General features: G+C 45.3%; 1 protein-coding gene across 6 annotated transcripts in view; it reads left to right on the top strand.

Moving 5' to 3' along the window:
- SLC11A2 (solute carrier family 11 member 2) overlaps window positions 1-12,971 on the top strand; it is a 45,087-nt gene that overhangs the window by 20,614 nt on the left and 11,502 nt on the right. For 5 of the 6 annotated variants that reach the window (XM_075121449.1, XM_048832007.2, XM_075121450.1 and 2 more), the window contains 11 exons: window positions 69-205; window positions 1,260-1,385; window positions 3,071-3,190; window positions 5,486-5,592; window positions 8,255-8,325; window positions 8,467-8,534; window positions 9,275-9,430; window positions 10,832-10,990; window positions 11,609-11,695; window positions 11,985-12,104; window positions 12,428-12,577. In XM_075121449.1, the coding sequence (XP_074977550.1) occupies window positions 69-205; window positions 1,260-1,385; window positions 3,071-3,190; window positions 5,486-5,592; window positions 8,255-8,325; window positions 8,467-8,534; window positions 9,275-9,430; window positions 10,832-10,990; window positions 11,609-11,695; window positions 11,985-12,104; window positions 12,428-12,577 (1,301 nt within the window). The remainder of the gene's footprint in view (window positions 1-68; window positions 206-1,259; window positions 1,386-3,070; window positions 3,191-5,485; window positions 5,593-8,254; window positions 8,326-8,466; window positions 8,535-9,274; window positions 9,431-10,831; window positions 10,991-11,608; window positions 11,696-11,984; window positions 12,105-12,427; window positions 12,578-12,971) is intronic. The other variant, XM_048832004.2, reaches the window with a different exon arrangement.

Genomic DNA, 12,971 nt, shown 5'->3' with positions numbered 1-12,971 from the left:
AATGGAACTTGCATCATTTCAGCACAATGACTCCTCCCTTGTTTTACACGTGGCTTTTGTAAATCCAGAAGATGTCTCTGAAGACCATGAGGAGGTCATCAGCACGATCTACAACAGCCCGGTCCCGCAGCAGTCTCCAGAGTCCAATGATGAACCATTCACCACCTACTTCGATGAGAAGATCCCTATCCCTGAAGATGAAAAGGTCAGTGTGGCTGGGCCCCAGACTTAGCAAGCTCACCTTGGTGGGGAAATGGCTTTAATGGAAGTGGTAGTAATCTAGATGACTTGTTTCCCTTTGTGGGCACTGGGTCCCTTTTCAGTTTAAATTGAGGCGCTAGGTAGGAGAGCTGGCTGCTTGTTTCTAACTATGGAGAGCTACGTTGAGAAGGGGGTGAAGTGTCTGCCATGCTTGCATGGGATTCAGTGACCCAACTAAAACAAAACGAGTGACTGTCAGCCAACTAACACAAACCAAGTGACTGCCAGGTTCACTACCTGCTGTGGATGCCAGTTACCCACATGGCTATTGCTGCATTCAGAGTAAACAGGTCAGCTTAATCTGAACAGCAGACGCTCCTCATGCTGCCTCTATCAGAGTTGGCAGACTTTTACAGAACCTTCAAAACAGTTGTCTGTTTCAAGTGAATGCACACTCCTAATGAGGATTGGCGTAGCACTCACCCCAGAGCCACATTGCTTTCTTTAGTTATGTTTCCCAGGACAGCAGTTTCTGCTTCTGCTAAAGAGCAGAGAGACGTCTAGTGTGTGATTCCCAGGTGAAAACTGGCTTTGCTTTTACCAAGAAAAGCAAGTCAGAATAGCTGTTTCAATGCTAAGCTGGGCCCATCAGCATAATGGCTGAGCCATATGTCCTTCACAAGGAGCTCTGTAAGGGATGCAGTTGCTGTCCTCTCTGTAAAGAGCAGGCAAGCCAGCACTTGTCAGAGGATTGCATGCAAAGTTAACTTGATATCATCCTGCAGCTAAAGTGCGGGTGACACTGAAGGTCTCGGAATAAAGGGCTGCACTTTGGATTTCAAAATGAAGAGAGACTGATGAGGGAATGGAGAGATCTTGCCAGGGGCTGGTTATTATTTTGCTGGCAGCTAAAAAAGTTCGTAAGCTCCTCTTACCAATTTTTTTGTCTTAAAAATGGACGGGTTCCTGGAGGCTGAGCTCTGTTTTGTTTGGAACCCACACCAGCCTTTGGTGTAGAGCAGAGTCTTAACCTCTCAATCTTCTCTTCCATTTTAAAGCACTCATGGTTTAGCTTCCGCAAACTCTGGGCGTTCACAGGGCCAGGTTTTCTCATGAGCATCGCCTACCTGGATCCTGGCAACATCGAGTCGGATTTACAGTCAGGCGCTGTCGCAGGGTTTAAGGTCAGTGTGAAGCTTTTTTAGGCTGTACATCCAGGCCCACCACCTCTCCTATCAGGTGCCTAGCACCACTTCCAGATGATAGTGCGGAGCCCGTGTTCAGCTAAGTGCCAAAGGCCTCATCAGTGCTGTTGTGCTGACAGGTTTGGCCAAACTCCCAACTGCAAGGGGTCTAAAGGTCTGCCCCCTGTGTTGCTTGGAAGTTACCCTCTAAGCTTTTCACTGATGACACATTGACTCCAGGCTGGTGTTATGTGCCTTTGATATTGGTGAGGAGTGGGTTTAGCAGATCTTAGGCTTGCAGTATGCCTGAGGGTGAAACTGGGCAACAAAATGGCTTGCAGGTTTATTTGCTTGCAGCCCCTTGTGTATGTCAGTGCCAGGCTTATAAAACCAAGCATGGAATCTCAACAGGACTGCACTTCCAAATGGATCGACTACGTTCCTGGCTCCTATTAACAAGAAGGCCTGTGGAGAGAACTGTAATCTCAGGAGACCCAGATGCTCTCCAGTGCAAGTCCTTGTAATGATGCTGGTTCTGCTGGGACCCAACTGAGAGTGCCAATTCAGGACAAATTGCTTAAAGCAGGGCAGTTACAACCCAAGGCTGGGGTTTCTATGCCCACCAAGGCAAATCAAACCTGCCAAACAGAGAAGACTTTGGTCTTACCCCACTGGCTATACACAAATCACACAAGCAATTCCCTTAGATGCTCCAGTTTCCAAGTATCACCACCAGTGCCACTCGTTATGGGGACAGATGGTTATGAAAACCAATACCCCAGTAAAAGAAAAAAGGTTCCCTCGATCCCAAAGGACCCAAGCCCTAGGCGCAGGTCAATATACAAATCAGATCTTACTCACAAATCACGCTGTTGCCAATCCTTTAGAATCTAAAATCTAAAGGTTTATTCATAAAAGGAAAAAGAGATAGACAAGAGCTAGAATTGATTAAATGGAATCAATGACATACAGTGATGGAAAAGTTCTTGGTTCAGGCTTTTAGCAGCAGTAGAATAAACTTCAGGTTCAAATCACGTCTCTGGAGGACATCCACAGCTTGTTTCATTCCTTTGTTTAGAGCTTCCGTTTGTAGCAAAGTCCCTCCAGAGGTATGAAGCAGGACTGAAGACAAGATGGAGGAGCTGCAGCAGCTTCTTATATTCTCTTGCCATGTGGTCTGTCTTTCTTTGTTCCAAAGTCAAGCTGTCCGTCACATGGCATAGAAAAACATCAGAGTTCTGTCCATAGGCATGTCCCTGCAAACCTTGCTGAGTCACAAGGCGTGTCTGCCTTCTCTCAATGGGTCATTTGTATAGCTGATGGTCCTTAATGGGCCATCAAGCAGGCTAGGCAGAGCTGACACCAACTTGTCTGGGGTGTCACCCACAAACATAGCACAAGTTTGAAATACAGACGGTATAGAGCCAATTCTTATAACTTTAAATACAAAAATGATACATGCATACAGATCGCATAATCATAACCAGCAAACCATAACCTTGTCTTGGACACCTTATTTGACCCCCGTTATACAGGATTTGGTGCCACTACAGGACCATGGTTGCAACCATATTCTATATGGTCCCAGTTCAAGTCAATAACGTGACAGTCCTGACTTGTTCATCTGCCTCCGAAGCACCTCATTACTCAAGGTTTCTTACTGTACATTGTTGCATCTCTTTCAGCTGCTTTGGGTTCTGCTGCTGGCCACTGTCATTGGTCTCCTCCTGCAACGTCTGGCGGCGAGGCTGGGAGTGGTAACAGGACTGCACCTTGCAGAAATGTGTAACCGGCAGTATCAAAAGGTGGGTGACCTAAAGGCCTTTAGATTTGAAATAGTGACTCTGGATGCTGTTCCCATGTACTGGGCTGCTTTGCTCATCTGAGATCTTAGTCGTGTCACTGAAAATAAAGCTTTCTGAATGGCTGGGACCCAGGAATGTTGAGGACTTGAAATTCCAGGAAGGGCTGAGAGGGAGGAGAGCAGACATGGAGCCTCCACTTCCAGACAGTGCCTTCAAAATGGTTCTGAACTGAAGGGCTTGGGGATGGTACAGGTGACACCTCCTTTGGTTTCCACTGTTGGTTCAAAATTGGTGTGAATGGTGCTTCCTCCTTTATCTGAGAGCTAGTCAGCACTAGAATCGCTACAGTGGCATAGCTGTACCAGTTAAGCTTCAGCGCTGCTTGTGCAGAGACACTGTTCCGACGGGAGCTTAGCTACCACCACTCAGGGAGGTGGAGTAATTAAGCCAATGGGAGAGCTTCTTCCACCGACATAGTGCTGTCCACACCGGCACTTAGATCAGTGTAACTTACGTCGCTCAGGGGATGGTTTTTCCATACCCTTGAGTCATTCAAGTTATACCAAAGTAGGCACTAGCGTGTGCTTAGTCTAGGCACCCTCTTAGGGGACAGATTTTTAAAAAGCCAAATACGTCTCTTTAGGGAAAGAGTTCTTGCTTTTCTGCACGCAAAGCAATAAAGGCCAGTAGAGACACGGTCCATCTCAAAAGCCATTCATTGTGTGTGTGACAACTCTTCCTTTTGTACAGTAAAGCACAATGGGTTCAAAGAAAAGCCTTGCTCATTGGTGGGCAGGGGTGTGTGTGGAAAAGCACCCTTGGTTTCCCAGTGACTAGTCTGAAAGGTGGATTGTTGCTGGGCAGTGGCTGGGGGATGAAAGGAAAGATTAGACATGAAGCCCTAGGGTAGATTCAGTGCATCCTCTGAAGGGATAACAAAAAGAAAAGGAAAGGGATAACAGTAGTTTAAATGCCCTTGCTGAGTTTACATTGGTCTTACTCCAATTTCTAGCCTTCGGTTTTACAAAGAAACTTTCTGACGATCTTGTGGGTATGTGTCAGTTTGTGACTCGTCTCAGGCAGTCTGCACCTCTCTTGTGATTCATGTGAATGTTACTGTTGATCAACATATGTTAAATCAGCCTCTAACGGTGGTGTTTTATTTCTAAAAATAGACTTGTGAAGTTCACTTTTGCATAATGCCCATGTAGCTGAGGATTTCAGGATTGACTTCTGCAATGGCCTGTGGTTGAAAGAACGGCAGGGTTACGTGCTGATACGTGGCAAACAAATGCTAATGTTACCCCGGATTTAGCACTAACAAAGTCTCTGGATCTGGCTCACGCTAGCTTCCTTTGATATAGGCTTTATAATACAACTTTACACATATGTTTGAGGGTGTTGATGTACTTTCCAAACATGAAACCTGACAGCATGCCTGCCTACTATGAGGTTGGAGGTATTGTTCCCATCTAGAAAGGAGAGACTGGGGCACAGACGTTGAATGATTTTCCTGTCGTCTCACAACATTGGTGGAGTCAGGCATAGAACCCAGGATTGTCCTGACTCCCTAGTTTCTGGTTCAAACCACTGAATCAGGTTTCCTCTTCAAATGACTGGAGAGATTTAAAACTAGTCTTTGTTTTAAAAAGCACGGGGGGGTGTCATGAAGAAAGAACGCGCATTGCAGTTGGCTGTTGAGGAAATGCTCATGGTTGTGTAAGCATATGGTTATAACTTACTTTTCAGCTGAAAATGAGTAAAGCCATCCAGTGGAAAACATGGATCTCCCCTTAATCAGTATTTCCAGTAATCTTACACAAACCAGTTTAAAGGGACTGAGTCAGACAATCAAGGCCATAAGGTTGGGTTGCCCAAATCTCTCATAAGAAAAGTCATGACAACTTGATTACATTTCTGTTGGGAAGGCATTTTGGGGTGTTGATTTAAACCTGTCACAAATGCACACCTGCCATTCTTGCTGCTCATATGCTGCAGTAAACGCATCTGTCTAGTTTCACTATCCAAACTGAGCAAGGAGCAGAAAATAAACTGTAAAAGCTGACGCGCATAAGGTCTTCAAAACTCGTTAGCAATGCCTGATACAGTATATACTGAAGTCATGGGTGTTTTCCGCTGTCTTCAGTGCTGGAAGAGGAGATGGGTTTCTTAAATGGTGCTGTAAACCTCCATAAATCCGGCAGGAAGTTGGGGAGAAGAAACATCCCCTGTAATAATCTATTCATTATTTCTGGTTTTAATTTCAAGTATCTGAAGCTCAGTGTTTGTATCTAGGTCCCTCGAATTATGTTGTGGCTGATGATTGAACTCGCTATCATTGGGTCGGATATGCAAGAAGTAATTGGCTCTGCAATCGCTATAAACCTCTTGTCTGCTGGGAAGTAAGTTGGCTTTTATCACCTGAGAAACAGGAAATGAATGTCATTCTCCATCTGCTGCCCATAGCCCGTTAGAAAACAACACTCTTTATGCCAAAAAGGACCCTTCTATTTCCTGTAGTTGAGAATCTTAGCAGATCACTGCCCTGTTCTGCTCACCAGGGTATGAGCTCCCTCTTTGCATTGTGTATTACGTAAAAAGCGTTTGAGATTAAAGGTTTTTAAATAAAATGGGTATTTCTGAGCCCACAGTTGGCACCAGCCATTGCTGACGTGACACATTGTAGAACTGTAAATAAGCTTCCCTTTGGCTTGTAGGCCTCATGTTAAACCAGAACCTTACTGTACATAACACCGGAGGAGCTTCTGTTAAATCCGAACTAAAGCTGGAAGGAAATTGGTGTAGAGCAGGGGTCAGCAACCTATGGCACGTGTGCCAAAGGCAGCACGCGAGATGATTTTGAGTGGCACTCAAACTGCCCGGGTCCTGGCCATCAGTCCTGGGAGCTCTGCTGCCAGTCTGGGGTCCTACCACTGGCCCCTGCCACCCAGGGTCCCGTCCGCTGGCCTCCGCTCAGCCCGCTGTCGGCCCTGGTCTCAGGCGCTCTGTTGCCATCCTGGGGTCCCAGCCGTTGGCCCGGGGCTCTGCAGCCGCCCTGAGCTGTGGCCCACTGGCCCCAGCCAGTGAGGCAGTGAGGGGTGCAGACAGGGGCAAGAAGTGGCGCAGCTCAGCACCCTCACCTTAAAAATTGTTCTAGTACCACTGTACTGGGATATTTTTAACTCCTGATTTTCTGCTTACATCACTATCACATCATGTGGAACAGCACATTGCTTTTGACATTGTGTGTGCCGTCTGTTGCGATCTTTTTCCCCGCTGTAAGTTGAGGGGGACATTTGACAAAATGTCAGCTCCTAAGAAAGCAAAGTTAGATGTCCATTCATTTCACTGCACAGCAACATTTGGTGGCTAAGTCATGGCAAGGCTTTGGTGTGCTTTATAAACTGTTTTGATGCAATCAAGGCCTTTTTGTCAGAAAAAGGACAAAACTACCCCAAATTGATGATGACAAATGACTGTGTAAGCTCATGTTTCTAAGTGACCTCACCAGTCACCTAAACGAACTCAACCTCCGTCTCCAGGGTGCAGAGCAAATGGTTCTGGATCTTTGTGAAACCTGGAAGGCATTTGTTGTAAAACTAGCAGTTTTTTCTCAGGATATTTGAACTTCAACTTTCCGCTACTTCCAACACATAAAAGAGCTATCAACATGTTGCACGGTCGGTGTCGATGAGATTGGAATGTACATGCAAGAACTGGAATCAGAATTTTCTGACAGATTTCAAGATTTCCAGCGATTTGGCCCAATGCTTTCTTTTCTAATTAAACCTGAAAAGTTCAACGAAAGCGACTTGGATTTGTCTGTATTTCAGTGGATGGATGTTGAAGATTTCGAAATGCAGCTCATTCAGTTAAAAAGCTCAGAATTGCGAGCATCAGTTTTGGAGATCTGCAGACTGCACTTAAAGCTACCGAGAGAGATCATGGGGCCTCTATTCTGACCTGCTGAACGTCCCAGCCAGTAAAATTTAACTGTTTGTAGAAAATTGCTTTTGCAATGCTTTCAGCATTTGGATCCACATACCTGTGTGAACAGGTATTTTCACACATTAAATCTGTCCTCTGTCCATCTTGGAACTGGTTAACAACTGATCACTCAGAAGCCTGTGTGCATCTTAAACTATCCAAATACGTGCCAGACATTGGAAAACTCAGCAAGGAAAAGCAAGGGCAAGGATCACACTAAAATGATAAGATCTGCATTTTAATTTAATTTTAAATGAAGCTTCTTAAACATTTTAAAAACCTTATCTACTTTACATATAACAATAGTTTAGTTATATATTATAGAGAGAGACCATTTAAAAAACGTTAATATATTACTGGCATGTAAAACCTTAAATTAGACAGGTTTCAGAGTAGCAGCTGTGTTAGTCTGTATCCGCAAAAAGAAAAGGAGGACTTGTGGCACCTTAGAGACTAACACATTAATTTGAGCATAAGCTTTCATGAGCTACAGCTCACTTCATCAGATGCATCCGATGAAGTGACCTGTAGCTCACGAAAGCTTACACTCAAATAAATTTGTTAGTCTCTAAGGTGCCACAAGTCCTCCTTAAATTAGAGTGAATAAATGAAGATTTGGCACACCACTTCTGAAAGGTTACCGACCCCTGGTGTAGACTCTTAGCCTGGAAGTCCAGAGCCCAACTGTTTTTAGCTTGGGTGTTCCCTGCAAGTTAGCCATTTCCACCAGGCAGCATAGAAATGGAAACTTAATCAGAAACTACAGGCTCATTGCCCTACAGTAGATGAGAAGTATGTCTCGCTCCAGAAACTCTTGGCTCGCTGTGCAGAGAAATGTAGGCATGGTTTAAGGTGGAACTCTTATATGAACTGTTTATGTAGAAAACAGAGTTGTCTCTTGTCTTAAGTCCCCAAGCAGCTTGTCAGATTACAAATAAAACCTTGAGATAAGTGTTTGATAACAGCACACACAAAGTGGTCATGATCCCTGCCCTGAATATAGGGGAGCTTGGACTGACATGGCTAGAAAAGCTTATAAAAGCACGATTCTAACTAACCCTTGTTGTTCTGTTGTAGAGTCCCTTTGTGGGGTGGAGTGCTCATCACTATTGCTGACACTTTCATGTTTCTGTTCTTGGACAAGTATGGTAAATTCTTTTATTTTCCTTTTAATTATTTTTAATGTCCCATGAAAGTACATGTAACCGATTAAATCTGACAGCTGCCCCCTCAACATTATGCCTGAGACTTGTCCTCCAGAACTTGCTAATGGCACGTTTCTTCCACAGGCTTGCGAAAACTGGAAGCATTTTTTGGCTTTCTTATTACCATCATGGCGCTTACGTTTGGATATGAGGTAATTCTCACTTGAACATCTTCGAGCTTTGCTTAGCAATTAGAATGACACTCCCTCTCCCCCTTCTTTCTGTTGAACTTGTGTCTTCATTCTCTTCTCTCAAACATTTTAGAAACCAGAAAATCTCATTTCTTCCTCTGAGTTTTGTCCTCTTCTGCCAGGCCCTTGTGAAGTCTCCTTCGCCCGTGGCCCCAATTCTGGAAAGTACTTTAAGCCCAGGCTTAAAGATAAGCATATCAGAGCTGATCCAAAAAAAAAAAAAAAAGTTTTTCCCATGCAGCTTTTTGAGGTTTTAGTCAAAAACCGAAAAATTCTGGTTCAAAAAACAAAAATTGCCATGGAAAGCAGTTTCATTGGAAAATTTTAGACCAGTTCTAAAGCACGTGCTTTAATGCTCCCCTAGATTTATTTATTTATTTATTTTGAGGTGGGGCCCACTTTAACTGCCCTGGGGCTCTATTTGCTTCCTGGCTCAAATCTGGTTGGCACCGAAGGTTAGACCTTCCCAATGATTGTTAGCTGTTTATCTGCCTCCAAATAGCTACCTGGGGGTGTACAACACTCCTGTTTCAGTGCTAGCGGGTAACCAATATCTAAGTTTTTTAAAGGTGGAAGCTATTACCAAATTACCGTAATTTTGAGGTGGGGCAAATCTGGGACCTTCCAAGTTGCCCATCTAAGCAACTGTGTGAACTCTGCCAATCCAGAGGTACTAGTGGCTCTCTTGTATCTGTGCGCAGTATGTTACAGTAAAACCGGACCAGGGAAAGCTGCTGAAGGGGATGTTTATACCTTACTGTGACAAGTGCGGTACCCAGCAGCTAGAACAAGCTGTGGGGATCGTGGGAGCGGTAATCATGCCACACAACATGTATCTGCATTCTGCTTTAGTCAAGGTAAGAGAGGACTGAGTCCCATCTCCCTTCTAGTTCACTCTGCAGGAGTACAATGAGACTATTAGAATGTGATCATGAGGGTTGAGAGGAAAGCGTCTTGCAAGGCCTGGTATGTCTGAATTGTTGTGACTGCCCTTTTCAGAGTGGGTGTCATCAAGGAAGTCAGTGGCAAAACTCCCATTGATTTTAAAGGCTGCAGAGTTAGTCCAAAGTCAGTGGGAGTTTTACCTCTGACAAGCGAATGCCAATGCTGAGCACCTTTGAAAATCCCCTCTATAGTAGCAGTCCCTGTAACCTTTGCGGAGAACTCTCCATACTTTGGAATCAGTTCAGTAAGTGGATTCCGATGTTGACTGTTCTGTGTAAGTTTTCAGAATTAGAATATGCCATGTGCACCTGATAAAGAAATACGGTATTTATTACGTAATTAACAGGGTAAATTGAATACATTGGCTGAACACACGTTAACTATGTGTTTGTGTGACAGAACCTGGGGTCTAGATTAACACTTGGCAAACCCCTGAAAACATATTTCAGACATCTGAACAGTGTTTCCCAGTCTCTCTGCCTTGTGGGATTCATCCATATTTAATTCTGTTGGGGACAAGATGACCAACCCAGTTTAATTTTAAAGCTGAAGGCCAGCAGTCTGTCCTTGCAAACAAGATAGGCTTTTTTCTCTTTCCCCCTCCCTGCAGCAGCATATGTTTAGAGCTCAGGCTGAGGCCGCCCCTTAACTTACTGTATTTTCCACTGAATGCATCCGATGAAGTGAGCTGTAGCTCACGAAAGCTTATGCTCAAATAAATTGGTTAGTCTCTAATGTCCCACAAGTCCTCCTTTTCTTTTTGCGAATACAGACTAACACGGCTGCTACTCTGAAACCGTAACTTACTAGCTCCTGTATCTTGGGGCACATCCCAACATTACAGCAGAAGGCTGGGCAGCCTGTGGGAGCCAGGGTAAACTGGGAAGCATGTCCAGCATAGTGACATTTCATTTGGAGCTGCAGTTGACCATGGGGAAATCCAGTCTGCTGGAGCAATGTGCTCAAACGTGTGGTGTTGCGTACCCATCCACAGGATGGGCTAGCTTGTGTGAATGTGGTCAGTCACAGCCCTGCTTCTTGTATGCACCCCACAGCGTTATTGCATTAGCAGCTGCTCTTGGCTAGCTGGTGTCTAATGTCTCATGGTGTTTACTGCTGTTTGTAAGGCCTAACAAGGGATCCAGTCAGGGGCAGGGCTCAGCTCTTAATATTTGCTGTCAGACAGGATAGATGTATTCTGGCCAAAGTTCAATAGCAATCAGAGGAACCACCTGTTGGAGATACAGCTGATTCCATTGACTAGAGGTTCTGAAATATTTTATCATAACTATCTTTAAATGTTTTCCCTCCAGTCGAGGCAGGTGAATCGTGCAGACAAGAGGGAGGTGCAAGAGGCCAATAAGTATTTCTTCATAGAGTCCTGTGTTGCCCTCTTTGTCTCCTTCCTCATTAACGTCTTCGTCGTCTCTGTTTTTGCTGAAGCTTTTTTTGGGAAGACGAATGAACAAGTGGTGAGTCTGTGGGGTTTGTTGGGGGTTGTGTGCTTGTGTTGTGGAGATTCTGGATTACTGGGAGTAATATACACGATGGGTATATCGACACTGCAGTTGGGAGGTGTGATTTCAGCACATGTTGGCCCACCCTTGCTCGAGTAACAATAGCAATGAAGCCAAGGCAGGCAGGCAGGCAGCAGCATGGGCTAGCCCTGCCCGCGTGGGACCCCAGGTACCTACTCAGGGCTAACCCATGCTGCCACAGCTTCACTGTTGTTTAATCAAAGCTAGATCAGGTATATCTACACATACTTCAGTCGCACCTCCCAGCTGCAGTGTAGACACCCTAAAACACTGTGCACCTGGGTTAATAATAGCTACTGTGTTAACAGTGGGCCTGAGTGTTGCATACACTGAGGGCCTGATTCTCATTTACTAAGGCCCTTTTACAGTGCCCTGGCATGCATAAATGTAGGCACTGATCTCACCCTAGCCTATAAGATGCACCCAACACATTAATGCTACTGCATTTCATCTGGCCAGCTCCTCTACCCCAAACTCTACCAGCCGTGGTTTCTGCTCTCTGAAATCTGTTTACAAAAATGAAACTTCCTAAACTGTCTTGTCCTCTTCTAGAACAAAGTCTGCACAAACAGCAGCAGCCCTCATGCCGGACTCTTTCCAAATAACAATGAAACCTTGGAAGTGGATATCTACAAGGGGGTGAGTGGCTTTATAGTGAGGCTAGGCAGTGTGGTCTTCTCTGAATGACTTTAACATCCTTGATTGAGTTATATGCAGCTGCTTCTTCTGAATAAATGGAGACTATTCAAGGCTTGAACCTTTAAGACTATAAGAGTTGTCCTGTTAGAACAGAACAGCGTTCCTTCCTGTCTCGGCCCATGATCAGTCTGTTGGAGCAGCTGGCTCCAAGAACTCTGCTTTTGACTGAGCATTTAAATCTAGGATTTAACACCAACTGACTTGTGACTGGAAACCCTCTGTGTTTCAGGGTGTTGTTCTGGGATGTTATTTTGGCCCCGCTGCTCTTTACATCTGGGCAGTTGGGATTCTTGCTGCAGGTCAGAGTTCAACAATGACTGGGACCTACTCTGGGCAGTTTGTCATGGAGGTATGTGACTCTACAGCTGTGCCGGCTTATGTCTTGTTTTCCCCCTTCCCCTTGTAATCCTCTGAAGTTGAGATGGTCAGTGGAGGCCTAGGTTCCCTTTCCTGGTCATGTAGTTTGCTGCAGGATCAGACTTTCCTGCTATTGACCCACGTGCCAGACTCTTAAGTCCCCGATTCCCCCTTGGAAAATTCCAGCCTAACTCAGGTTTCTTTAAGAGAAAAAACCCACCCTGCAGTAGATCATTCCCTTTCCCCCTGTTACAGTTTAACTCTGTGGAATGTTGCACTGTAGCAACTGCAGCTCTTCCGCTTCTCTCCTCGAAGGGATTCCTCAACCTGAAGTGGTCCCGTTTTGCTCGAGTGATTTTGACCCGCTCCATTGCCATCACTCCAACCCTGCTGGTTGCCATTTTTCAAGATGTTGAACACCTGACTGGGATGAATGACTTCCTAAACGTTCTTCAGAGCTTACAGGTGAGCGGCTGTTAGCTACTAGCAATTCCTCGTTCAGAACCAACCTCTTAGTCACTACTGGTGTTGGGTTTAGGGCCTTCTGTTGGCCCACTTATAAACATTTCTGTAAAGTGGTTGGCTGAGGGGTCGTGAGTGCAGAGAGCTCAAGTATGGAGGGGAGCGGGAGAGACCTGTAAATGGCAGCAGCTGCCATCAGAATTGGGTTTTCCAGCAGCAGTGAATGTAGGATCTGCCCCTGATCTGTAGCTGCTTGTGGACTGTGGCCAACATTGGTTATAGCAGTGGTTCTCAACCAGAGGTCCAGAGCCCCCTAGGGGGCTGTGAGCAGATTTCAGGGGGTCCGCCAAGCATGGCCGGTGTTAGAGTCATTAGGGGCCCAGGGCAGAAAGCCGAA

The sequence above is a fragment of the Caretta caretta genome, chromosome 20 (assembly GCF_965140235.1).
Source record: "Caretta caretta isolate rCarCar2 chromosome 20, rCarCar1.hap1, whole genome shotgun sequence".
In the NCBI taxonomy this organism is placed as follows: Eukaryota; Metazoa; Chordata; order Testudines; family Cheloniidae; genus Caretta; species Caretta caretta.
This window is presented reverse-complemented; position numbering and strand designations above follow the sequence as displayed.